We start from the raw sequence: 27,654 nt of genomic DNA, 5'->3' as shown, positions 1-27,654 counted from the left end.
GACCACATGTGAGCATTCTGTCCTGTGATTGCGTTGGGGGGTTTTGTTTCATTTCAAAGAAACTTGACCCTCTATTACTTTGTCAGACCAAAAGACAAGTTGGAAACAAACAAAAATCCTGAAGCTCAATGTACCCTAAATTAATTATTTCTTGCACCACTAGAACAGAGGAGAAAACACAATTACCTCCTGAAGATCAGTCATGGGTTTCCTTGCTAATGTGCGGAGGTAGGGGGTCTTTTTTCACATACCAAGCTTATTAGCTCAGAACAATAAGAAACAATGGCTTGTTGTTACCCAGTGAACCTAGTTTAATTGGGAAAATATTTGCATTCCCTAAGGGTAGTACTAGGTCAAAACCTCACTTCCACATCAAAACTGCACCATTCAAGGGGTCAAAGCACATGATGTAGATAAAGAAGAATGTTCAAGGTTCAGTGAGCTTTTTTCCCTCAATTAAAAGAGCAAGAAACCATCAAAAAGTAGTGGTTCATGACTGTCAGTGGCATAGCCCGCTCCTTAAGTACTTAGCCCTCATGAGCAGACCCACAGCCCGTCGGACTGAAGCACCTTCACCTGAGAGCAGGAAATGAATGGGATATGACTGTTCAAAGAAAACACAGAAATAAAACTTGTATTTGGTCCATGAAGAACTGCAAGAAAACATCAGGTATGACATTGTGTGTCTGACTTGTCAATTAAGAAACAAAATCAAGGACTATTCCCTCTTTGTCCCTCCTCCTCCTCCCCCTCTTTTTTCATCCTTCTCTACCTGAATAGCTTGGGTGGGATGGTTCATTAAAGAGCAATAACACTATGATATCTAAAATATTTCAACTACATAAAAAAACAACATAGGAGGTAGAAGAAAGGATTTCACATCAAATTAATTAAGTTTTGTTCTTATTCCCAGTATGCCCATCTCGGTAAAGCCTTGGAATCAGGGGTCTCCAAAGGGAATATCACCTCAGAATAATCCAAAACCAGAATCTCCTAAACCCTGGGAAATTCAAGCTTAAGCACCCCACTTGGGACTGTGGGGAGCCAAGTGCCCACTTCCTTACATTTTGCCCCAGTTCTTTCAAATACAGGCCCTAGCTTGCAAGCCACCATCTTGAATCACTCCATGGGCAGCTTTCACATTCCAGCAAAACAGCACATCCAAAGGATTTTCTTATCATCCTGGCATAAGAAATCAGCAGGGATTGTAATTGATTAAGCTTGATGGCGAAAATTCAAGTGACTTCAAGCCATCCACTCTGGAAGAATGACTTAGATCTTCGCTCCCATCCTTGAAGACAGCCAGGGTTTCGTCTTCTATTCTGAGATACTTCATGTTCCTCGTTACCCAAGAACTTTACGTGGGAGGCATGGTATTGAAACCAAAGGGAAGGACCCCTCACTCCTCAAGAGGAATTTTTGGTTTTCTTTCCTCCATCTTTAACAGCTGCAGCTGCCCCAGATTTCTTGAGCTGGCCATGGATACATCAGACACCCCACAATGGTCCCAGGGGACTTGGGCTTTGGCTGTGGCAAGATGGGTCTCCATCCCAGAAGACTCTGCCCGTATTCTCTTTAGATGACTCTACCCCTCTGTGACGGATTTACCCGTCCCCATCCTGGTCTGCAAGGAGCCGTAACCTTACCCATAACCAAGGAGAAAGTCTAGTTAGCTGGTAGGACATTGTGCAAGGGTGAGTCTGCCTTTTTTGACCTGTAGAAGCAGCCTTCCTCTCACCCTTATCTGGTCAGTCCTGGTTCTGCTTCCCCTAATGCCGTTGCATACGTCCCAGAAAGTCTCTTCCAGAGGTTTTATTCTGCCTACGCATGGTTTCTATTTTGAATGGATGAGGCTGACCTGAGACTAAGAGCTGGTAACGACACTGAGGCTGCTGATACTGAAAGTGGCCAGGAGTGGGGCCATGACACTGAGGACAGCCAGCAGCCAGAGAGCAAGGGGCAGTCCCAAGAGGGTCCAGAGAACTCCTGTGGCTCTGGCTCTGGCTGCCAGGGAGCACCAAGGAGAGCTGCTGACCCTGGGAACGGAGAGCCGCCAGACCCAGGCTCAGAGCTGCTAACACCAAGGGAGCTGCTCACGGCCTACGGGTGATTTCTCAGAATTGAGCAAAAGGGCCCTCAGCAGAGGGGTAACAGTAGCCCCATTTCTCTGCCATTGTTCCTCAAAAGTAGACCAAAGATCTCAGGGACATTAGCACCATATTCTTAGTCCAGAAGTTCTCAACAAAAGTCTCATAAAATCTGTAATTTAAAGGTACATTCAGCAGGTAGAGTGAGGTTCTGTTATTCTTTTTTAATAAAATAGAATCAAGGAGCCTGTTATCACTCGGTCTCTATTGTCACTCTCATATCTCAACCTATAGCAAGGCTTATTCCTTAGTATGACATCAAGTCCTGTTTCCAAAACCAAGTATCACGCATGTAAATGGAAATCAGGCACATTTGCTTCACAGTGTCTCTGGTTTCTAAATAAAACTAAGAGGACCGAAATTGCTCTTCCGTTTCACAAGCTCCTATTTTTTCACCCATGTATCTACTTGCCATGCTGCCGGCCTCCCGTGCCCATTCCCATGTGGAAGCCCAGACCACAGACTGAATTTTTTCTATTGCCATCATATTTGGAAATGCCGCAGTCTGGCTGGGCACAAAATCACCGGGAGGTCACAAGCCACTTGTAAGTTCAAACAGGAACTACTTTATTGCCCGAACCCCACGGGAACACACTCGGAACTCAACCGAAACTCCGCGAGAACCAACAGGAACTCAAGGGGAACTCCGCGAGAACTCAACAGGAACTCAAAAGTAGCGGGCACCCGAGGTAGCAGGAGCCGCCTTATTGCCAGACAGCAGAGGTTTATATACACAGCTGAATACACAGCTTGTTTCAATTTAGCATCATCCAGTTACAGCAATCAGTCATTATCTTAATAATTATACACAGCTTAACTCAATTATCATCATCTTAATGGCTCGCTGGCGTTACTTCTCAACCACTCCTTCTGGCAAAATGCCAGGCGCCATCTTGACTTGGTTGTGGCTCTCAACATGGAAATGCAGAGTTAAAATTGTTAATTGAATTTCATTCAAAGTTACAAAATGAAAAGAGAGGAAGGGAGGGAGGATGGGAGGAAGAAATTCCTTACTGTTTTGGTTAAATTCAGTAATAGATGACCTATTATACCTAGCAAATTTCTGAGTAGACACAACTGCATAAAACTCCCAATTTTCCTTGTTAGCAGAGAAGGGTGAAGCACCGGCTACATCCAGACGTCATTTAAGATTTAAATTTGTTGGCTCGGCCCTTTTCATTTTGCCAGCATACTTTACCTTTTCCTTTGACTTGGGCTGGTGTTAAAATGAGGTTTCATTTTTAGAAACCAACCAAGAGGATACCCCTCATATCTCTCAGGGTAGCACTAAATCTGTCCAAATTTTAAAGTTTACTATGTGTGATCCAGAAAGTAAAAATAATCATTCAAAGCTTGTTAAGAGCTGGCTGATATTCATCTGAGCTCTAAAAAGAACAGGTCTAGAAGAGAAGCCAGTTTATCCAGCTGGAAGCGAAAACATCATTCATGTCAATTAAAACCAAAAAAAAATATGAAGACTGCCCACGGTCCTTCTCCTGTAGGTGCACGGCGCTGCACTGTGGTGACAGCGGTGTGCTAGTGTCTGCCTGCTGTGCCACCCACCACACACACAGTGGACGGCTCACTCTCTGAGTCCAGCAACAAAGCTTTGCCCTCTCATTCCTCAGCACAGCCCAGGACCTGGCGGGCGGCCGGCAGCAACGGCAAACACCCATGCAGACCTACACTGACATGGACAAAGCAGTCAGGGCTGCTGGACTGCCAAGGGTCAACTGGACGGCGTGCGCTTCATGACTTGGGCTGAACTGAGGGTCCAGGAGCCTAGGAAAGGACAGGTTCACATCTGAGGAATCTGAGGCCATCTGCACCCCGCCGAGGACTTCTGGCTCTAATCCCGGAAATCTTTTGACCTGACCTAAGTTTCTGCTTTAAGTCCTACTGGCACTTGCTGTGTCAACTCTGCTTACTTGAAACTAATTTCTACTAACATCTTCAAGGTCTTCAGCAATTGGTAGCATGTGTGTGTGTGTCAGTCTCTCATATACGATTACTTTTAGTCAATCTCTTAACATTATCAACTTACAATGAAGATATGGGGTGCTACTACTCAACAGAGTGAATGTTGTTTAAATAGAAGAACTTTCTAGGAGCCTCATGAAGGTGTCTATATGCCTTTCGTCCTGTATTTATCAGTCCCTGCTTGACATACGTTCAGTTTGATGCACACTTTTATGCCTGACATGTGCTACTCTGTGCCAGATGGCAAAGATGGCGGGCATGTGGAAATGAGATCTAGGTCGAGGCTCTCCCATTTCCAAGGAAGAAAGGAAAAACGGCTTCCTGAGAGATGTGTGAGTTCCCTGACCATGAACAAGAACCATCTGTGTGTTGAAGAAGGGTGATAAGTGTTCTTTGCTCAAGAACCAAAGAGAATCCTTCCTCGGAGAGCACACACCACCTTCACACCCACAGAAACTCAGTGAGTTCTTCTGCTGGAGTCAGAGTAACCCTGAACCCCTGCCCACTGGCTCAGAGTGGTTGACAACTGAGCACTTTCAAGTGGATTCCCCGGTGTGCATGTACCTTTACAGTCACTAGATTCCAGGTTATAAGGGTTTCGATTCCTGTTAAGGCACCAAAAGGACACAAACCCCCTGCACTTAGGCCATCTGAGTCCTTGATGCTTATGAGTCAGCCAGTTGAGATCACAGCTCACATCTGAAAGTCTTGGGCACAAGCGAAGGTTGTGTAGTTTGAATATCCTAAGAGTTGAGAATCATGGCTATGGGGCTTTCATGTAGTCAAAGCTCATTTCTGTCAGGTTTGAGATCAGACCCAGGCTAGTCATACGCCTTTGGGGCACTAACCAAATTTGTGACCAACATGACTTTAGATTGTACGCTATTATGTCCTGGCTCAGGGCATTCTGAGCCCACCCTCGATCCTGATGAACCAGCCTAATTCCATCTGAAGATTGGGAGCCATCTCGTCAAAAGTCAGGAAAAGTTAATTTCTGTTTTACTATAAATTACTGAGATTTCTAAATGTGTTTGGAATTCTTGCCCATGCTCTGAACTCATCCATGCCTGGGTCTCCTTGGCCAGATAACAACCTTCCCTAAAGCCTTAGTGGTGCCTCATAAATCTTGCCTCCCCCTGACCAGATAATAACCCTCTCTGAAACCTCAGTGGCACCTCATAAATTCTGATGTTGAGATCTGAATTTACTCCCTACCTTGAAATAACATGCCATATTGATCATTAATCTGCCATCTGCCCTTATATTACGTTTGCCCAGACCCTGTTTGCTGTAAGTTCCCAAGACACCCCCCTTTGTCACTTTCTGGGCTGTATAAACCTTTTCTTCCCTGAGAGCTGGGCTGATCTCTAGCCCGGTTTTGGGAGAGACAGTCGCTGGTGGCCAGCTTTCCTTATGTACGCAATACAAGCTTGCTTTAAAATTGGAATCGGTGGTCTTTCTTTGCATCATGGTTGAACAATCCCAACTGAACTAATAATTTTTCCAAACCCAGCTCCTCCCTGGAGCCTCCGCCCCTGAGCCCCACATCATGCCACAGAGGCCACATTCCCCTAATGTGCTCATCACCATTGGGTTGGAAGTGGCTGTGCGTCTCCTTCATTTTACTTCTATTTTTTGTTTGCACATCTGTCACTTCTGATGGACAGTAAGACCCTGAGAAGCAGGAGCCACATGTTTCACTCTTCACTCACTGCGTCTTGATAACCACAGCTCTAATCAGACATGACTTTTCCAGTTTCCAATGAGGAAATTACATTTTAGGTCCCCGAATCAGATGTGTGCACAGGCCTGTTTGGTTCCACAGTTTATGTCCTTTCCACTGTGCCACGCCGTCTCTCAATAAGGAGCAGTGCCAAAGTGGAGTGTTCAGGTGAGACAGAGAGGCACTCCCCACTGCCCAGAACTCAGGCTCAACGAGCTTAGTCACCCAACGTGTGGAGGACGTGCTCTAAGTACACACAGAGCAATAAACAACCCCACCAGAGGAGAGTGTCGCCCCTCACCCCTCGGCTCCTGAGAGGCTTTCAGAAAGCCCTGGTCATGAGTTTGTTCTCCCCAGCACCTCATCAGTATTAAGAAGATGGGCTGGGGCTGGGGCTCAGTGGTAGAGCACTTGCCTAGCACGTGTGAGGCACTGGCTTTGATCCTCGGCACCACATAAAAATAAACAAATAAAATAAATGTATAAAAATACAATAACATTATTAAAAAATATATTAAGAAGAAAAGCCATCCAATGATGTCTCTTTTATTTTTTCAACTTAGACTTATTGAAATATTAGTTGAAAAAAAAAAAAAAGCACAATTGCATTTTTGCTTCTACTTCCCATTTCCATCCTGCAATTCCAGAATCATGCATGGGACCAGGAAGAAAGGCGACGGACCAGAACCAAGAACAGAGCGCAGGTGAGAAATCCGCAACCACTTCACACCAGCATCCGAAGTCCCAAACGGAATGGGGAAGTGCAGCCCAAAATGGAACCAACCTCCTCTCTCCATGATCACTCAGTGTGGCAACGAGAGGCCCAGCTTACTTGTGTCTAAAGTACATTCAATACAAACCACGGAAAGAATCCACAAGATGACACAGAATCAGTCCCACATGACATTCGCAGTCTTTCTTGCATTGTTTTCAATCCTTCAGCATTTATTTCTGTAATGCCAAAGTGAAGATACAAATGAGTGGGGAACAGAGGGTAGGGACTAGCTTATTTGTGTTCCAATTTCCACTCTATGTCCTATTTAATTGTAGTGCTCACATGATACGAAATAACACTGGGGGGAAAAAACACACTTATAAAGAGAAAGCAAATCTCTTACTCTTTCTTGGATACAGAGGAAAAACAGCTAGTTTCTCCTGCAAATGAAAACATTTATCTGGTATTAAAGTCTTTAGGAATCACATTACCAGTGATTGCGGAATTGTGTGTATACACACACACACACACACACACATATGTATGTTTTTTTTTTAAATCAGAATTGCAGTACCCCAATTAGCAATGACCATGTTACAGAAGCCAGCTTTGTTTGCGAGGGCCATCTAGTCAGTTCCTGGCTGGTCCCTCCTGGTATTACTTTCATTATGAGCACTCAGAAGAATAACCGTGTTTGGATGGCTTGTTGTTGCAATTAGGTTTCCAGGTTACCAACTACCAAACAACCCAGGCTAAATGTGACTGCTAGATACACCATTCCAAAGAGTCCAAAACCTGCCTTATGCATCCAAAGATAAATCGCCATCTTCAAACCCATGGGGGCCAGAATAATAAATCAAAGGGAAAGGTCACATTGTGCAAACAGCACTAGTTGGGCAAACTTGCACTAAAAAGCCATCTGTCTAGTTAGCTTCATAAGGAAGCAGAATTTGACCTCCAAAACTGTCTGAAAACTTGGCCTTTTAAAGTGGACCACCAAGAAGATCATTTAAGAATTTTTATCTTGTAAATTTGCTTTATCAGGGTATAAGGCAATCTTTCCTTTCTATTCAACTCTGTTCTCGATTACTGAGTGCTTGCAGGATCCTACAACTCCACGGGGACAGAGAAAATCTGCAGAGCAGAGAACACCAGCAACGGAGAGTGAGGAAACTGACACTATTCCATCTGAATCAGCGATGGCGAGGCTCTTAGGTCGTTTTCCAGTTCTGCAGTGAACCTTACCCAGCACAGTGGGGCTTGGAAGATTTAGAAACCAGGTATTTTCACCATTAAGGTGAATTACAAAGAAAAGCAATTAGTACAACTTTCGGGGAGAAAAGGAACAATGATTTAAAAAGAAGGCCAAAGCTGATCCCTTTCCCTGCCCCTTCCAGCACCATGAAGGTACACACTAGCCCTCAAATACATCTGCCATTTCTACCATGTCCAGGTTTCTTCCTTCTTTCACTCAAACATGTGCTGAAATTCTATAAATTCCTTCCCATCTATCTGGAAGACAGGGTGAGAATTCCCTCTGGTATCAGGTCATTCCCTCTAGAAAGTGCTGAGCCACTGTTCACACACAAGGCAGAGCAGCCCAGGTTCAGGCTTTGCTCTCCAAGTTCCTGAAGGACTGTCCCTCTTGCAGAACAGCCCAGCCCCATTCCATGGTGACTCCTAAAGAGCAAAAGCAAGAAGCAAACTTGCTCTCACACAGTGCAAAAGATCAGATACAAACAGCTGTGTTTTGAAATTTCTTTAAATAACGAGTGACAGGTGTCTGCTTCTGAACAAAGGAAATGCACCTCACATCAATTAAGGGAAAATCCTTAGAACCAGGTTTAAATGACAAATGACAATGACAGTGCCACTTGCAGTTGCACTTCTGATACATACAGGAGGATCTTTATTAACTTTTAAATCAGATACATCACCTGCAATTAACTGAAGGAAACATGAATTACTTTTGCCAAATTATCAGCAGATTCTTTATCTGCATGTCTTCCTCTTAGAAGATTTAATATTATATTCTATATGAGCCCCAAGTATTTTTAGCAACACAAAAACGGACTACAGAAAATTCAATTTCATTTGATTAGATTAGAAGGCATGTTAATATGGAATGCTGATATATTAATTACCATCACTACAAAGACACTGAGACCACCCGGTGGTGTAAGAAGCAGCCTAATCATTGATTCACTCATTCATTCATTAAGCCGCCCTTTCGTCTATTAAATCTTGCTGATTGTCGTGCGTTTTATCCTACCACTAACTTTGATTCCCTGATACTTCATTCCTCCTTCTGTTCTAATAATTAATTCAAGAAAATGTCAAAATACCACAATCTGGTGAACTTTTTGACAAAATAACCATATTAATTACAATGCTATCAAGAAACTGAAGCCTCACATGGAAACCCCTTAATCTGTGTGACTAACATGACTAAGTAATTATAATTTAAAAAAAGAGACAAAAGTCAATTAGAGGGATCAACAATGCATACACTTGACCAAAAAAAAAAAATCTGCATTTTAGTCAACAGCACAACATACAAACTTTAACGTTGAAAATGAGAAACTGGCTGCTGGAGACTTTGGTTAAATTTCCTATCTGGTTTAATAAGTACAGTGAGGGCTGGGGAGGAACTCACGAGAGCCTGGGGAGTGACACACGGAGAAGATAAAGGAGTGCAAAGGGGACAGGAGGCTTCAGGATGGTGGGGCAGAGAACACAAACTTCTAAACGTAAAACAGGAAGAAGAAAAGTTGGAAACATGACATGATCTATAAAATGGAACACAAAAGTTATTAAATAATTATATTTTGAACTAATCTATTCCTATTATATCTAAATACATAAATCTGGATATCATCAGAAACTTTCAGATATATTCAGGGATATCTAAGTGCACTTAAATATTTCTTACATGAAGACACTTCTTTTAGATTAAAGTGAGCATGATTTATCAGACTAGGATCTACATGTGAGCATGATTTATCAGACTAGGATCTACATAGAATAACATATTTCCACTCAGTCCTGGTAAAAACCTGTATTGGGGGAGATCAAGGAAGATGGTCTCTTCTTTTTCCTGTACCTACAGTGCTCACAGGAACAACTTCCCAAAGCAGGAGTGACCTCCTCAGCACCCAGGAAATGGAGAATGTCATTTATAAAGAGGTTGCAATCAACAACTATATTTTGTGCATATGGTGGGAATTCTATTCAAGTAGAAAATGTGTGCAGACGCTGGAAAGCCCAAATATGATCAATAGTGTACAACTATATTTTTAAATATATTCAGTTCTGGAAGCAATTAAGGGAAACATTGGTTCTTTGCTTCAGAATGTGAAAAAACCAGCTGTAAGAGAAGTGAGCCCGTGTGGTGACTCAAGGTCATCATCAAACATACTAACATCAAGCCACACCTGTAATCCCAGCAACTGGGGAGGCTGAGGCTGGAGGATTACCAGTTCAAAGCCAGTCTCAGCAACTTTATGAGGACCTAAGCAACTTAGTGAGACTCTGTCTCAAAATAAAAAATAAAAAGGGCTGGGGATGTGGCTCCGTGGTTAAGGGCCCCTGGGTTCCATCCCCAGTGCCATAACCATCATCCTCACCATCATCCTTATCATCATCATCAGGCTGAGGTAGCTGAGTATCTACACACTGCAGCTGAGGCAGACTCCCCATGGGGTGTACTGGAGGAGGAGAGGGAGATCTTGGGTGGCCATCTTCTAAAGAAGGGATGGATGAGTGTGCTTTTAGGAATCTGAGGAATGATAGCATCGAGTGTAGCAGAAATGAGTCTTTGTTGTCGGATGAGTGGCGCGTGTCTATCATATTCGGGCTCTCCAGCGTCTGCACACATTTTCTGTTTGAATAGAACTCCCACCATATGCATCTTGAGGGAAACAGATGCCACCACCGTCTGCAGAGGGTGAAAGCACTGGATGCCGTGTGTGTCCGCTCCTTAGCAGCTAAGCCCCTGGACAGGACCTCTGCCCGGCTCGGTAGTCCCACCCAGGACTTCCACGTAAGTACTAGTGGGTCAGCAAAGCCGGGAAGGCCAAAGCAGTGCCATCTACAGCAAAAGCAGTCCAGTTCCAGAAGTGGCATTTGCAGTACCCACTATCAAAAGTTGGGGGCAGTGGCCTGAAGAGCCCCATGTCTTCACTGTTCCATGGTGGAGGCAGGATGGCCCTGAATGCCCAGGTCCTGGGACATAATGTAACCTGGCTATGGCCACCTCCACTGCTTGGCAACCACTTATACTCTGAGCATGGTTCTCCAGCCCATCAGAGGTTGGAAGATACACAACATAATTTTCAAAAGCTCCTTTTCTTTTGCTTAACACAAAGGTGCTGGCTCATCTGCATATGTGCTTCACTCTGCCTCAGTGTTTGTGAAATGATGTACGCCCTATGCGTTCGATGAACAGCTCTAAGATCCAGTCACACCTAGAAGCTTACTGTGTGCTACTTTATTTATTGAGATAGTGTATTTTGTGCATAGTCATGTAGTGATCCACCCGTTACCCAACATCTACACCAGGAGCACTGCACACGGAAGTAAGGATACATTTCACCCCGCCTGGAGGAGGTTCTGAGGCCTGTTCAATACCCCTACGCACATCCCCTCCTTTCGTTCGGATCCTGGTGAAGGAGCCAGCACGTCAGGGCCCCCGTCCACGTCTGAGCCACTTAGTTCACAGGCCCTTGCTAACCTGGGCAGCTACACCGTGCGGCTTCTACCGGCCACATTCTAAATATGACTCAGGCACAGCCAGGAGCTGAACGTAACCTAAGTCTCTAATCCTACAAGTCTTCAAGGAGGTGTTGTTTCCATAGTTGCATCAGATGAAGAGGACGAGCCTCACCAAGAACAGGCAACCTCGCCTTGAGGTCTTGGCACGCAGTTTGCCTCCAACACGTGCCTCTCCTCCCCATTCACTTCCTCTAGTCCTGCCAGGAGCTTTGCTGGCCTGTTAATTTAGCAGATGTTACTCAGAACATCTGGGAGAACAGCCAAGGACACCAGTGGCCCTTTGTAGAAGTGGAAAAGTCCTCTCAGTGGTCTTGGCTCTAAAGCTTTGTCTTTAATCCCTTCACACTCGGTAGTAAATTTCCATGTAGAAATATTTTCAGTTTCCTGTGGGAGTCCTCTTACAAGCAGACATGCCAGAGCCATTTCAAGCACTGTATTGGAAACTTTCAACATAAATATCTTGTCCTTTAGGGAATATTAGCAAAGGCCAAGAAAAATGCCAATTAAGAAGACAACTGCACTAACACTAGGCACAGGCTGTCACTGATGATGACTTGGTCAAGAAGGATATTAAGGTCCTGGGAAAAACTGTACCCTTTTCTGGATTCAATTCCCAATTTTAGTCCTCCTTATGTATCTTCTCCTTTCCTAACATCAAATCAAGGTGGGGTACCTTTTTAAAAGCTTCTCTCCCGCGACACCCCCTCAAGACCACAGGACCCAGGGAGCATCCTCAAGGCCGGGGCACGCTTCCCTCTGCCACCTGAGCTCTCAGGAGCACACCTCCATCACCAGTTCCTCCTATGGATAGATAGCCCCTGCCTCATAGGGATGCCCCGAGGCTTAAATGGGATGATCTTGTCAAGTGCTTGGACAACCGCTGAACTCACACGAAGGAAGACGCACACATACTCGTGGTGAGTCCCAATTTCCATTTCAACACTGAGCTGGCTTGGTGTTGGCATGATTCTGACTGTCACTGTCATCAAACAACACAAACCATGTCCCCAGTCTCTCTGAAAGGGAGTGAGGACCCTTTCTCCACTGGCCAGGCCAGAGACCCAAGAGTCATCCAGCGCCTCTCCCGCTATTCCCCCAGCAGCCAGTCCTTTGGTCCTCTGTCTGCAGCCTGACCTCCACCGTCTCACAGACCCACCCCTGTGAGCACCACCTTCTTCTCCATCACAGGTATCCCAGCCGCCAGCCTGGCTTCCGCGGCAGGAGTGATCACATCAATTCCCTAAGGAAACCAGCTTCCAACTGGTTTTAGGAAACAGTCCAAGTCCTTTCCAGATACTCAGCTTGGTTCCGGCCCACCTCCCAAGCCTCCTGCCTCAGGCGTCCCCACCACAAGCCACCCTTCCCACTCCTCAGCCTGACGGAGCACACGCACCTCCAGGTCTGCACCTAGGGCGGATCCTTCAGGAGAGATCTAAAGACGGCTCCAGAGCCACCCTCCCCATGGTCAGCCAGGACACCATGTTGTCTGGTTCTGGCCATCACATTGCCTTGCAACTGCTCACGCTCTGAGCTTACTCTGAAGCCTATCAAGGCCCCAACTGCCCTCTCACTACTAACCCACCAGCATGATGCCCATCTTCCCTCCTCACTACTAACCCACCAGCATGATGCCCATGTGCTTTCCTCAAAACTAATCCACCAAGATGATGCCCATCTTCCCTCCTCACTCCTAATCCACCAACATGATGCACTTCTGCCTTCCTAACTAGTAACCCACCAGCATGATGCCCACGTGCCTTCCTCACTACCAACCCACCAGCATGATGCCCACCTGCCTTCCTCACTACTAACCCACCAGCATGATGCCCTTCTGCCTTCCTCACTACTAACCCACCAGCATGATGCCCTTCTGCCCTCCTCACTACTAACCCACCAGCATGATGCCCTTCTGCCTTCCTCACTACTAACCCACGAGCATGATGCCCATCTTCCCTCCTCACTACTAACCCACCAGCATGATGCCCTTCTGCCTTCCTCACTACTAACCCACCTGCCTGATGCCCATGTGCCTTCCTCACTACTAACCCACCAGCATGATGCCCTTCTGCCTTCCTCACTACTAACCCACCTGCCTGATGCCCATGTGCCTTCCTCACTACTAACCCACCAGTATGATGCCCGGCACATCACCTTTTTGATGAAAGAATCTGATGTTAATTATTATTGCCCAAAGGTAAGAGCCATAAGTTTGTGATTAGAGTCATTTCTTAGAGTTCCAAACACTCTCACTTAAAGGAGGCTTTAAGTAATAGCAGAGAGTTAGAACAATTCACCTGCAGATTCTCCTTCCCCACACACTAGGAAGCTGTCTTCACATCCTGCAGGATAACCCAGGGGAGCACCAGGAGAGTTCTGTCTTGGTTTTGGAATTCTGACTAAATACTTGGAGCAATTACATGGTGTCAGGAAACATGAACCAAACTCATGTTGCTGTTTATCACTAACCAAAATGATCTTTTTATAAATGAGCCCACTTGCAAGTGGTGGGCACCAATTTGATGCACATAGCTCCACTAACTTGATACCATGAGACAGAGAAAGCAAGGAGAATTCCTAAACAGAGAGTTAAAAATGAGTACCTGAACAGGTAAATTGGGGGAGAAAGAGAGAAGAATAGTTTTGAAATAAATTAATTAATTAGTAAGTAAAAATTCTGAAAATTCCCAAAAGACAAATCACACTATCTATACTGCATTATTTATATACACACATACACAGGTTTAGATAGACTAATAAATGATGAAAGACAGTGAACCAATATTATTGAAAAAATAATTAAAATACAAATAATACAAGGAATAGCAATCTGATAAGTACAGAGGAGGAAGAGAAAGCCTGTTAATCCTATTTTCATTTACTGTTTGACTAAATTAAGTATCAGCCAATTGAGTGTTCATGAAAAACTACTTTTATATTTGCAAAAGCCATACTAAAAAGGCTTTTCTATAATAAATATATATACAGATGGTCCCCAGTTTGTATGATTCAACTTAGAGCTTTCAGACTTTACCGTGGTATGAAAGCAAGACACGTGCAATAGAAATCACACCTCAACTTTCAAAGTTTGATCTTCACCAAACCAGTGACGTGCCGGCACAAAACCCTCTGACACTGCTGGGCTGAGGTAGGAAGCTGCAGCCCCCACCAGCCAGGCAGCGGCCCAGGGAACAGCTGGGACTCCACAGTGCTCTTCAGGGCTGAGCTGCCCTAGGGTTTCCCTGGGCAGTTAGTGCATCTCCACTTGGGATGTTTTCACCTGAGTGATGGGTGTGCTAGGTAGTGACCCTGTTGAGGAATACATACACACACAGTCTTAAAGGATATATAATTATATACTTACACACACACACACAGACACATTCGTTCCTCTTAGTTGAGATTTCAAATTAGTTTTCTAAATCCAATGTTTAAAAACCATCTGCGAAAGATCCCATACTAGTTAATAAAATGTTTATGGAAGTTGGGTTATCAGCTCACTTCCAGGAAAAGACTGTAAGTGTGGAATTTTATTATTTAGAATGTAATCTACAAAAAGAAACTTGGGTCATGTCAGATCACCTGTTCCATAAAATTTTCTAAAACTTGGTGTCCCGCTTTTATAACGTTGTATAATCGGAATTAGCAAAGCCAGGCAGGAAGGTTTGTAAATCTTTGAAATTCAAAAATACTTGCTCTTAAAAGTGGAGGGAGAGAAACACCAAACCACATTGATTGCTGTTTCAAATTTCCTAGAGAGAAAAGTCCCAGGTTAAATATTAGACACTGCAAATACACCAAGTCGGTTTGGTTGTCTCTTCCCCACAACCACTCACCACTTAGAGTTCTGCCTCCAGCTAACAGGTGGGCTAAAATCAATCTTATTTCAACAAACCAACCATCCAAACTATGTAATCACAGGACAACATCAGAGCTGGATCTGGCTGGCTGCTTATAAAGGAGTCTTTCACTGATGTGTGGGAATGTTCCCTGTTGACCAAGCCAGACACCAAGGCACACCACCTGCACACTTCTTGCTGAAATCAACTAAATGCAAATAAATAGTCCTACCTTTAAAAAAAAATGCCCTTACCGCTCTGTGTTGGGTTCACTCATTTGTCGTATGCATGGAGGAGACACTATTAGCCTGCTACTTTGCAGACATGAGTCTGTTTAGTCATTTTCCTACCGTGGCGACAGACCTGAGCTACATCACATGAACACCCTCTCACAAGCTGTAACCAGCACCACCATGAGAGACCAGCTGCTGTTGGCAGCCCAATCTGGGGCCAGGGATCAGGTAGACCTCAGAGGCTCCAGGCATCTAGGCCCAAGGCCTCAGCCTCCTTAGTATGGTGTTGCCCCCAGGTGGCCCCAACAAGGAAGCCCAAGGATTTATTGCTTCCATAATTACCCATAATTCAAAAGCACTCCCCAGCAAGTCAGACATTTAGGTTTACACACAGAGAATTTCTTTTAAATTAAGGAGAAATAAAATTTTAACCATCTAACATGACAAGTTTCTATATCCTAATTTAAAAAATAATAAATGGACCATCACTGACCACTTCGTATGATTATTTCTGAGTTTTGCTTCCCTTGTTCCTTGAGCTCACTGCTCTTCAGGTTTGTTTGCTGCCCACCCCCCAGCATACAATTTGTGGGGGAAAATACTGAAACATGTCTTTGGGGGGCTGCTGTGTCTATATGGGGTGAGAAGCTACCTTCACTTCTACATATAAGATCGCACAGTCATGATGTTGCTTCAGATTCTGTTGCTTTTTTAAAGACTCTGACCAGAAGTGCCAGAAAACCACAGCATCACACATTCATACACATGAAAGAACTTTGAATCCTGAGGAACCACTGCAGGAGGTACTGACAGGACGGTTGCTGTTCCCTCCAGAAGTTTCCTACCTCCCACTGTCTCTCCATGAAGGACCAAACCCCCTGGGTCTACCAGAAGGTCCCGGTGACAACCTCACCCCTGAAACCTTAGGTCATAGAACATTTTGAAACTTGAAGCAATTCATCTCCAGAATCTTGGCCTACAACCGAAATGTGCAAAGGGGAAGAATGTACTTATCAAAAATAGATCCGGGCTGGGGCTGGGGCTCAGTGGTAGAGTGCTTGCCTAGCATGTGTGAGGCACTGGGTTCCATCCTCAGCACCACGTAAAAATAGATAAATAAAATTAAAAAATAATTTGGAAATATTTCTTCCTCTTTCATTTAAAAAAATAGATAAAAGGGAACACTATACTTTCTTTCAATAAACATTAAATTGTCCTCTCCAATTTAAAAACATGTTTTTTTCTTTCCATGTGACCTAAATTCTTCAACCTCTGCTCTATACCATAATTTTCTTTTCCCCTTCTATACCCAGCTATGATGGCAAAGAATCAATGCACATAGTCTTGTTAAGTATTGAAGCCCCTTATTAATTGAGCCTAAAGAAATCATTTTATTCCCTGCAGTTAAAAATACCTGGTATTAGTTTCTAATTTTCTTATTCTTTCCCATGCAGCTTAGCAAAAATCTCTTTCCAGAGTCCTTTTACAACAGTTTTCTTGATGTAATTCCGATTGGCACATAGTAAATGTCTTTTGACATCCCTGCGGCTAACATCTAGCCACTGTCTGGCATTCAGCAGCATTCTGATGCACATTCCTGAGAAAATGTGAAATTTTACACGAGTAGCATTCAAAGAGTTTGAGCACAGTTTACTGGTCTCCCAGGGCTGCATGTTGCTCTTTATTTAGTCACATTTTCCTGCTCTTTCTACCATACAGAAATAATCATACCTCTGTCAAGAACAGTTCCTCTGACTTTTCCCAGAAGACTCAATAAGCTCAAATCTAACAGTTATCCTAACATGCAAATCTAAATACTGAGATTCTATTCCGGCTGTGTTTGTGGTAGTAAGCAGTGCGGCGATGGCGACCGGCGGCAGTGATCCCCGGGCTGGTGACGTGGAAGAGGATGCCTCACAGCTTATCTTTCCCAAAGAGTTTGAAACAGCAGAGACTCTTCTAAATTCAGAAGTTCATATGCTTCTGGAGCATCGAAAACAACAAAATGAGAGTGCAGAGGATGAGCAGGAACTCTCAGGAGTCTTCATGAAAACTTTAAACTACACTTCCCGTTTCAGTCATTTCAAAAATAGAGAGACCACTGCAAGTGTCTGTAGCTTGCTGCTCCAGAAAAAGCTACATAAGTTTGAGTTGGCTTGTTTGGCCAACCTTTGCCCAGAGACTGCTGAGGAGTCCAAGGCTCTGATTCCAAGCCTGGAGGGGCGATTTGAAGATGAGGAACTGCAGCAGATTCTTGATGATATCCAGACAAAGCGCAGTTTCCAGTATTAATCTCCAAACTTCACTCAGCTTCTTGGGGGACTCATGTCCCCAGCACACCACCACCCTCTCAGGGGCTGGGGCTGGGCCTGCCTTGCAGAAGCTATTGCAAAAGACATTTGGAATTCTTGAAGAAGACAGTCCATCTCGGTGTGGGTTTAGGTTGCTGTTTCCAATGTGACTGTTAGACCATAATGACCATATAATTTTAGAGCAGCCTTGCAGTGACTGCCTAAACATGCTGCTGGGAAGGGTGAGGTGGGGTATTATATAAGCCATGCTGTTGACTATCTCATACTGTGGATTTTGGACCCCACATTTATTTTTTATTCATAACATTTCATATTTTAATTTCAAAGTGTTTGTAGTTTTTGACTAAAGTAGAACATAGAAAACTTTTATAGGGAAAGAATAGTCTTACCTAGGTGCAAAAGAAAGAATGAAGCCAGACCAATGTCAACATTTCAAATTATTAAAGAAAGGGTGAGAGAAGCTGGGTGTGGTGGTGCACACCAGAAGGATCGCGAGTTCAAAGCCAGCCTCAGCAATGGTGAGGCGCTAAGGAACTCAGTGAGACCGTGTCTCTAAATAAAATACAAAATAGGGCTGGGGATGTGGCTTAGTGGTTGAGGGCTCCTGAGCTCAATCCCTGGTACAACCCCCCCACCCCCACCCCCAAAAAAAATAAATAAATAAAAAAGAGGGAGTGCTAATAAAAAAAAATTACTGAGATTCTAGCATGTGCTCAGGTATTTAAATTGCCATCAACTGAAAGGTACAGTTTTGCAGAGCTTATAATCTTAAATTATAATCTTACAACATATTTCTCATCTTTCCCCTTCTGAATTTCTCAATCCTGTGCAGTATAAGAACAATACGCTCTTTTCCGGTTAGTAAGTGTTGCTTTTGAAGTTGCCAAAGAACTGTCTTTGAGTGGGAACTCAAATGAAATGTTACACCGAAAACAGTTTGACACTTAATTAGGTGGCATCTTATTTATTTGTAATGGTCAAGTAATATCATATATTTATTGGGTACAATGTGATGCTTTGATGTATGTGTGAATTGTAGAACAATGGCATCAACAAATTAACATACTCATCACCTCACTAGCTTATATTTTGTGATTTTTAAATTTTATTCTCTCACCAATGTTCAAATATGCAATCATTGTTATTAATTAAAGTCAGCATGCTATGCAATAGTTCTCCAGGACTTTTCCCTCTTGTCCGAGACTTTGTCTCTGTAACCAGTTTCCTCCCATTTCCCACCCATGCCACCCCCATTCCCCTGTAACGACCATTCTACTCTCTATTTCTTCTATTAGTTCAGCTTTTCCAAATCCACACACAAGTGAGTTCATGCTGTTCAGTCACTGAAAAAGGAGATTCTAGGTGGGGGTGTAGCTCAGTGGTGGAGCACTTGCCTAACATGCTTGAGGTCCTGGGTTCCATCCCCAGTACCATTTTTAAAAAAAAAAAAGAGAGAGAAAGAAAGAAAATTCTGTAACTTTTAATAATATGTATGAACCTAAAAGACATTAAGCACAGGAAGACAAATAAATGGTGTTTTTAAATGTATGCATTTAATTAGTAATTTAACTATTTAATTAGATTTTTCTTTAAAGTTTTATAATTATTTTTAAGTGTTTATTAAATTTATCTTCTTGCTTACAAGAGCTTGTACTATAAATAAAAATAATACATGCTCTAAAATGCATACCTATCAATTTCACAGAGAGTAACCAAAATCATATTTAAATGCCAAAGAGAAGGTGAAAGATAGTTGGAACAAATGTTAATGGCCCCACTAAAATCACCGACCTTTCAGATGTTGATCATGGTGGTCAGCTTCTTAGCTTTGGACCATAGTGATCAGGGTTATAGGCTTGTGACCATAGCTGATCAGAGATATTAGTGGATGTCTTTCATTAGACTAACATCTTCCATGTTGGCATAAGGACTCCCTCACTCTTACCCAAACGTATATACACAGCTCAATAGAGAGGGAAAGGTAAAACGAGAAAGTGTAGAAGAAAACGAAACACATCCAAGGCACATGTATACAAAGGTGCAGCTCAGGGTTGGGGACAATGCTTCTCTCCCAGCAGCTGTGTTGCAGAGGTGACAGGAGGTGGCATAAAGTAAAAGACGGGGGAGGCTTCAATCACCCTCGGAAGGGTTTACAAAAGTGGGTTCCCTTGTGTCTTTGGTTCTTCAGTAACTAGTAGCCCTGAGTCTGACGTGAGATATAAGTCTTTCCTCAGGTTAAGGATAGAACGATCCAGGAACTTAACTCTTCAGTGGGTCCTCTGTGAGTGCCCATGGCCCTGGGGATCCAAAGCCGACTGACAATCAGGAAGGTAAACCACCCGGTTCCACGCTCTCCTGAAGCGCAGTTAGTGATTCACTCTGTTTGATGTAGAATCCCGCTCCCAGCCCAAGAACTGTCAATAGTGAACTTCATGTCATTAGAGATCACAACTAATGATTAAGCCGCAAGGTGAAGTTTTAATAATGATAGCAAAACCTGAAGGGCACTTATCCGAGAGTGACCTCAACTACAACTCAAATTCCACACACTTTCCCAGAGAGAAGTTTGGCAGGTTCAAACACTCTTCCCTTCTCTCCTCCTCTCCATGGTACTCCAGAATTTTTCCATCCCGTTTAAAAGGAATAAAGTTCATCCAAGTGGTCCATGAATGAGACCTGAGACTGTGTGTCCAGGGGATCTGGTAAGAAGCCCACCCCACGAGGGGCTTCCACTCCCAGGTGGACTTCCCCTGGGGTCTGGCTTCAGAGTTTAATTGGGGCTTCTGTTGACATTTTAAAGCCACACTTCTCCAAAACAGAGAAGGCAGAGCTGTTCATGGCTAGGTCACTTTGACTAGGGGATCCTGCCCTGTGCTGTCTTCTGGCTGGACCTCTCACCTGTCCCACCCTTGGCACCTCAGCCAGCACAGAAGGAAGAGCAGACACAGGAGGGGAAACCCAAACAGACCCTTGGTGTTTATAATAGGGAAGTGGGGAAAGGGGAGAAATGATCTCTATTGCTGACCATAAGAAAGTGGATTGGCAAGATTCAAGGGAAGAAATGAAGCTCTAAACTGATCCCGCATTAGAACATCAGTGGGGACGTGGAGGGGGAGGGGAAGCAGCGCCACACCTGGAGCCTGAATGGGCTTACAGGCCACAGTGGTTTTTAAGAAGGGAAGTCCAATGCTAAGGTCTGAGTTGTCGGCACTTCTCTGTGACCTGCAAAACCCACTCTGTGTCTACAAACCACTGGTAAATTTCACCGCACACAAACTTCATGGGTGGGTATTGCATGTGGCGTCAGGGAAAGGATTTTACCTCTGGTTGATGGGGTACTGAACAAGACAGCCCAGAAACTCAACAACACTTTAGAAGCAGATGCTCAGAAGAGATGAGTGTGAGGTGTTAAATTCTGCAGGAATTCATGGAATCTTGGGAAGAATGTTGGAAATTCCAAAGTCTAAGCAAGCCTACTGATCCTGATTCTAAGAGAGGGACCACCCCAGCTGTTGTTCAGACTACAGTTACAGTAGTGCAGCAAGGGGCACCACTCAGAGAAACCACAGGCTGACATGGAGAATGGGGAGGAAGGGTGTCTCCTAGATGCTCATTGGCCAGCTCTGAGGGGAACTTAAGGAAGCAGAGGTCAGTTCTGGGTTGCCGGAAGTAACATCATGTGCTTCCTTTGGGTTAGTGGAAGAGGTCCAGCTCTGCTTTGCTCTGTCCCATGACAGGGTCACAAAGGAAGACTGGCTGTCCTTACCGGGTCTCTTCAAAGTCAATTCATGGAAGAGAAGAGCAATGATATGAATGTCCAGATGACGAGTGCATCCTGGCTACCTGGACCTGCAGTCAGAAAGCAGAAACCCTCCTAAGTTACTAACTAACCAGCAACCAGAATGTGCCATGGACATGGGTGAGGGACTCCGGGAGAGGTGAGGAGGGCTGGCTCCCAGTGCACATGGGGACTTCCCAGCCAGAAGGCTCCAGCTCCAAGCCACATATTCTGCATCACCCTGTAGAAATGCAAAGACTTTCCATAGAAAATGGACTGGGAATTGTTCAAATGAACATGCTTAAAGCAGTTGGGGGAACTGGACTAGGTAGACTGGAGTGGGAGCTTTTATTATGCAGGTCCATCACAGAAAACTCAAACTGCATGAAATAACCTCCGATTTGAGGGGAAAGCCCCCACTTTTGTGAATAAGGAACTTTTCTCATCCTTCATAAAGACACATCTTTGACTAAATATTTATTCTGCGACTACTGCACTGAAACTTCCCCTTGAAACAACTAAACCGCCCAATTCTGGTTCAACATTAATGCTCTGATTCCCTCCCCTTAGGAGCTGTCATATTCCAAAGAATATCAGTCGTGAACGGTACTTAAGCTGTGCAATCTTTTCTCGGTAAACCCTACTGCTGGAAGGAAATCCCCACTTAGATCAACAAAACAGAATCTGTAACTCTTGTGAAAGGCCAGTGTCCCACCAAGTCTGTTCTTAAAGTCTTTAGCATAAACAGTTGTGATCAAAATACTTGACAAGATCAGCTTAGAGGAGGAAAAGCTTATATTGGCTCATGGTTTCAGAGGCTCACTCCACGTCAGTCCGCTCCCTTGCTCTAGGCCTGAGGTGAGGCAGAGCACCATGGCAGAGGGGCAAGGTGGAGGGAGCTGAAAGCAGAGAGAGGAGGAGCCGGGGACAAGACATAATCCCAAGGGCACACCCCCAGAGACCACCTCCTGTAGTCATTCCCCACCTACCTAAGTTTACCACCAGTTAGTTCACTGACATGATTCATCCACTAAATGGACTGATCCACTGACTAGGTACAGCTTTCATAATCTAATCATTTCACCTCTGAACACTCCTGCATTCTCACAGGAGCTTTGGGGTATACCTCATATCCAAACCATAACAATAGTCTTCTAACTTATAAACTCGTTGGATTCCAAAAGTTTGATTGTAAATCACTTATAGAAAAGAGAGAGGTACTTCCTCATGGTAAGAATCACACAATAGGTAAGTCCTCAGGGCACCTACAAATCCTTTTTCTCTTGTTCTCCACCCAACATAGCACATAGCTATCCCCCTTATCTGCAGAGGATATGTTCCAAAAAAAACCCATGGATTCCTAAAACCTTAGATAGTACCAAATCCTATTTATACTATTTTTTTCTTATACATACAAATCTATGATGAAATTTAGTTTATAAATTAAGCACTGTAAGAGATTAGCGACAACAAAGAAAAATGGAACAGTTATAACAATGTACTATAATAAAAGTTATGTGGCTTTCAGTCTTTAACTTTACATAAAGCACTCTGTGACTTCTCTTTGGTATATCCTAATTGCCAAAATCACTACTACTGGGCTAAGAGGCATTATTAAGTAAAACAAGGATCACTTGTATACAGCATTGCAATATTGACAGAATCCATCTGATAACTGAGACAGATTCCAATGATTAACGAGCAGGTAATATATACAGCTTGGATACACTGGACAAAGGGATGATTCATGTCCCAAGTGAGATGGAGCAGAATTTCATCATGCCACTCAGCATAATCCACAATTTAAAACTTATTGTTTATTTCTGAAATTTTCAATTTAACATTTCTGAAACAACATTGACCTTGGGCAACTGAAACCACAGAAAGTGAAATTGCAGACAAGGCAGGATTACTAGAGAACCAATAGTTGAAGTGATATTCCGATGGAAAAGGGGCTTTCACAGTTCCCTTCTGGGAAGCTGGAAACAAAACCTCCCTTCCTGGCAAGGAAAGTAGAGGCTGGTCCTGCTCGGAGCAGGCTTCAGGGTGAAGACCATAGTATGGACTTTGGGGAGGAGGGTCTTCTGCTGACAAGCAAGATGGGGAATGAGAGTGGAGGGACGCAAACACGCTGCTTGTCTAGACTGGAAGGAAAGGAGGAGACTCGTGGGAACGCTGGGCTTGGGTGGCTGGGGCTGAGGAGAATGGACTGCAGCTTCTCAGCACCTCTTCCCCTCTCCTGTGCATTCCCAAATCCCTTCTACCTCTTAATGCCTACTGGAAAGCTTCGCGGGGAAGGACTAAGAAGGAATAAAGGCTATAGCAGTGTGGAAGGGAAAGGAGGAGGAGGGCCTCACCAGTAAGGAACAGCAGGGAAGAGACACAGGCTTTCAAGGGGGATAAAGGGTGTGCTTTTCCCACATGAGGGGTGCAGTCACAAATCAGAGCCATGTGTGGGGTTCAAGCATAGGCCCAGAGTAAAGAGAAACAACAATTATTGTCCCCAAGGTAGAAGAACAATTAGCAAATCAAATTAAACAGAGTCCTTGCCAATGTTTCTGTTATTAAAGCTAAAATTTTTAAAAGCATTTCCAACAAAGGGGTGGCACCCCTGCTGCACCAGGCCCAGTGTCTTAGTCAGAGACGGGAGACCAGAGTGAACACACTAGCTCATGGCTAGAAGTCCACCATCTCCAGCCGTCCTGCAAAACTCCAGCCCGTGGCCAAGTGGCCTGCAGCAACAGGCGGCCTCCCGACAGCACCAAACCTGAGACTAACTCATTTATCTGTCCTTCATTTATGCTTGCTGCAGGTACTAACTGGTAGTCATTCTTTAGCTGTAATATAAGCCCAACCTGAAAAACCTGTGCCTATGTTAAGCTATAAAGTTTATCATTTTCATGAATAATTGATTTGATACACTTTGAAAAATCAAAACAACAAACTAAACTATTATTTTCCACAAGGCTGGAGAATAGCACCTCTTTCCCCAAAACATCTGAATGGTGGATTTAAGCCCCTGTCCTTCACGTACTGCATAATCAGAATTTCCTTCATGTGCCTGTTCTCTAGCTGTGTGGGGCAGGGGGGAGTAGAGGGGGTGAGGGTCTCTGGCTAAGCCACACTGTGTCTTGGCTGGCAGAGTCCCTCACAGCAGGAATGCTTGTTTCTTTGGGGCCCAGTGGGGAGAGTGACCACAGACTGGGCTGCTGGACAGAGTCCAGGCTGGGTCTGCCTACAGCCTCCCCTGTCCCGACACACTCATAGTTATCCGCCCTCAACTGTTTCTAAACTATTTTTCATCCACAAATGGAGGAATACATCCTGCCGAACCCACGGAAAATCCCGGCAGGTTTCAGAAGCTCGTGGAATGTGGTGGTTTGAATATCTTTTTGAATCTTCATGCAAGCTTCTCCCAGCCAGACTCCAGTGAACTTCAAGACAGGGGAAAAAGGGCAGGCGTCCTGGGTTCCCACACCATAGCAAAGCCAGCATGGGGTATCCAGTGTCCCCTCTGTCAGCCTCGGGGGCAGTCAGAGGGGTCCTGCCGGCTTCAAACACTGCACTGTCAGGAGCAAGCTCAGAATCCTCCCACATTGGATGGGAAAAGTGTCTATGGATTTCCACCAGGACGCATGTGCCTGGAAAATGACGGACGAGTTCCATCTAATCCTTCATGACTAAGATGCCTGTCAGTGTTGTAAATTCTGACAGCGTCCTAAAGAATTTTCTTTTCCCTAAAACAGATAATGTCCCATTTAAATACATTTGAGAACTTATCTTTTATAATTATAATGTCATCCGAATCTCTGAGACACATCCTAAGAAACAAACCCCCCAAAATTGTACTATTATTTATTTGAACTTACAAAATAGAATTTGTATTACCTCTGTATTAACAACTTCCATTGGTCTTTTCTTGATTTCTCCTATGTCCAAGTAACTGGGGGGGAAAAAAAACAAACAGTCAGGGTTGCTTTTATAGGTTTTAAGTCAGTTATGCAAATTTCAAGCATTATTAAAAAGTAAAGTAAGTTATAAGAAATGCATAGGCCTAAGGCAAAAATCAATAGGTGTTAGATCAGTAAGAACTGCTTTCAGCAACACCGCCAGAGCCAACACTTATCTACCTAGAACTTCAAGTTCAAATATTCCATTAGGGAATATTACCCCCTTAATAGCCGCTCACTATATGTACTATATTTCTAGTTCTAATATAATTTAATAAAGAATGGCTTATGTGTAAAGCTTCTTAGCAGTTCCATTAATCATGAACTTTAGGTCAAAGGAAGTACTGACTGTGTATATTAAAGTAACAGCTGGGTAAGGCGGAAAAACCATTTTCCCAGTGAAAGCACTTCATGATCCAGAAATGCTTGGTCATGTGGGAGGGTTTCAATCATGCAGCTTGAAACCAGAAGGGTGGACCAGTTAACCTCTGGAGACTCCTATCAATCCATTACTGTTTGCCACAAGTATTAACCCGTGATCATTCATTAGCTATTGAGTAAGCACAACCTGAAAACTTTGCATTTTTTTGAGGTTAAGCTATACATCCATTGCTATGACCTGGCTTCAGTTTTAAATGATTCCTAAACTGTGCCTTATACACAAAAGGTGCAAATAAACATTTTAATATAAAAAGCATAAATCTAGCATTGATCTCAGAGCCATAGATGTAGAGACAGACACTATTTCAACTACTGTAATTGCCAAATTACCAAAAAAAAAAAAAAGGAGTTCTATTAGAATTAACTTTGGCTATAGAAATGTTTTATCATGACTGCTGTTGTGCTGTTGTTTGCTTTTTTTGACAGTATACTTTACCTAACTGATACCTCTGTAAATTGTCATGTTTCTCTATTAAACATTAGTTACATAAGACAATATGAACACTCCCCCATCTTAGCAATAAAATGAGCCTTCTGTGAACATGCACGGACCTATTTCTAGGATAACAGCAAAATGCTCTACCATGTGCAGGAAAGTGGCCTCAAATCCACAAGATTAATGTGGTAGACTCAACTCCAGAAAGTAAAGTCCATGTTTTCCAGATTATGGGGACAATTTGGGGGAAAACCGTCTCTAGAATCCTCTGCTGTAAAATAAAGGCTTAATAACTACCAGAGGTTTAGATATGGTTTCAGAACTATTAGAAAAACTGAAGTAAAAAAAAATCCAGCAGTAATGTGGTCATTTCCATTTGAAAAATATTTTGCTGTCTTCCCCAGCATCATTTTGGATCTGAGTGAAAGCCCACACATCACCCTCAATACATTTTGAACTGTCTTTTGTTCTGCTAGTTGCTTCAGTTGTTACACAAACTTATAGTGCTAAGCTTCAAACAGATTCAGCATTTGGATCTTCTTGGCATCTATCATTATAACACAAATACTGTGACTTTGACACAGATAAACTAGTCATCTGTCAGCATGGAAAACTAACCCCAGTCCCTATTAACAAACCCAGTTGTTTCGTGTGAATTGAAAGCAAAAATAGCCAGCAAATCCCTTACATGCCCATTTAAAGTGATTGGGAGTGCAATTTCTATTTGGTCTGGAACTATGTCATTTTATCTTGTGAGTTGGTAGTGCCAAATCAACATAAGAAAATGTGAATTACTAAAATAAGTCTATAATTTTCAGCTGTTCCTAGATTCTGAGCCAGATTTCTATTTCCATGAAATTACTTTACATAAATTACTTTATATGAAGAAATGCCATAATCTATATAACACTTGGGTATTTACCAAACACATGCTCATCCACAGCATTCACTTTTACAACAACCCTGTAAGGCAGGAAAGGTTGTGTTCCTGTTCTGAATTAGGAAGCTGACTCCTAGGCCCAGGGACTTTCCTGAGGACACAGCTAAAGGACAGAAAAGTCTCAAGTCACCTGTTGAAAGCTCCAGATTTCTTTTATGCAGTTCCATTAGCCCTTTTCTACAAAGTTAGAGAAAGCATACTTAAGGGAGGTTTCACAGAAGGGAAAAATAAATCCAAGTGTATCCCTCACCTTCCACACAAAGAATGCCTGGTGTAACAGAAAACAGAACACCTATAACTCAGCTTGAACAAACTTAGGTAGGGAAGGATGGTATTACAGAATGTTAGTGATATTTGGAAACAGTTTTCTATACAGTTAAAAACAAAATT

At 43.5% G+C, this 27,654-nt stretch overlaps 2 protein-coding genes across 2 annotated transcripts in view; one reads left to right on the top strand and one right to left on the bottom strand.

Moving 5' to 3' along the window:
* Dcdc2 (doublecortin domain containing 2) overlaps positions 1–27,654 on the bottom strand; it is a 130,632-nt gene that overhangs the window by 100,354 nt on the left and 2,624 nt on the right. The window contains exon 3 of the mRNA XM_046452502.2: positions 25,386–25,440. Coding sequence (XP_046308458.1) covers positions 25,386–25,440 — 55 coding nt within the window. The remainder of the gene's footprint in view (positions 1–25,385; positions 25,441–27,654) is intronic.
* On the top strand, positions 17,250–17,765 carry LOC124097920 (DNA-directed RNA polymerase II subunit RPB4-like). Its single transcript, XM_046452506.2, has one exon. It carries the CDS (start codon positions 17,271–17,273, stop codon positions 17,697–17,699), a length of 429 nt encoding a protein of 142 aa, XP_046308462.1. The 5' UTR covers positions 17,250–17,270; the 3' UTR covers positions 17,700–17,765.

The sequence above is a fragment of the Marmota monax genome, unplaced genomic scaffold (assembly GCF_021218885.2).
Source record: "Marmota monax isolate L192 unplaced genomic scaffold, Marmota_monax_Labrador192_F-V1.1 WCK01_AAM20220418_F8-fsc00141, whole genome shotgun sequence".
NCBI lineage: Eukaryota > Metazoa > Chordata > Mammalia > Rodentia > Sciuridae > Marmota > Marmota monax.
The sequence above is the reverse complement of the archived record's forward strand: the minus strand, read 5'-3'. Positions and strand labels throughout refer to the sequence as shown.

Excerpts from the sequence above, each read along its gene's own strand:
- LOC124097920 (XM_046452506.2), top strand. The coding sequence starts at position 17,271 with ATGGCGACCGGCGGCAGTGATCCCCGGGCTGGTGACGTGGAAGAGGAT.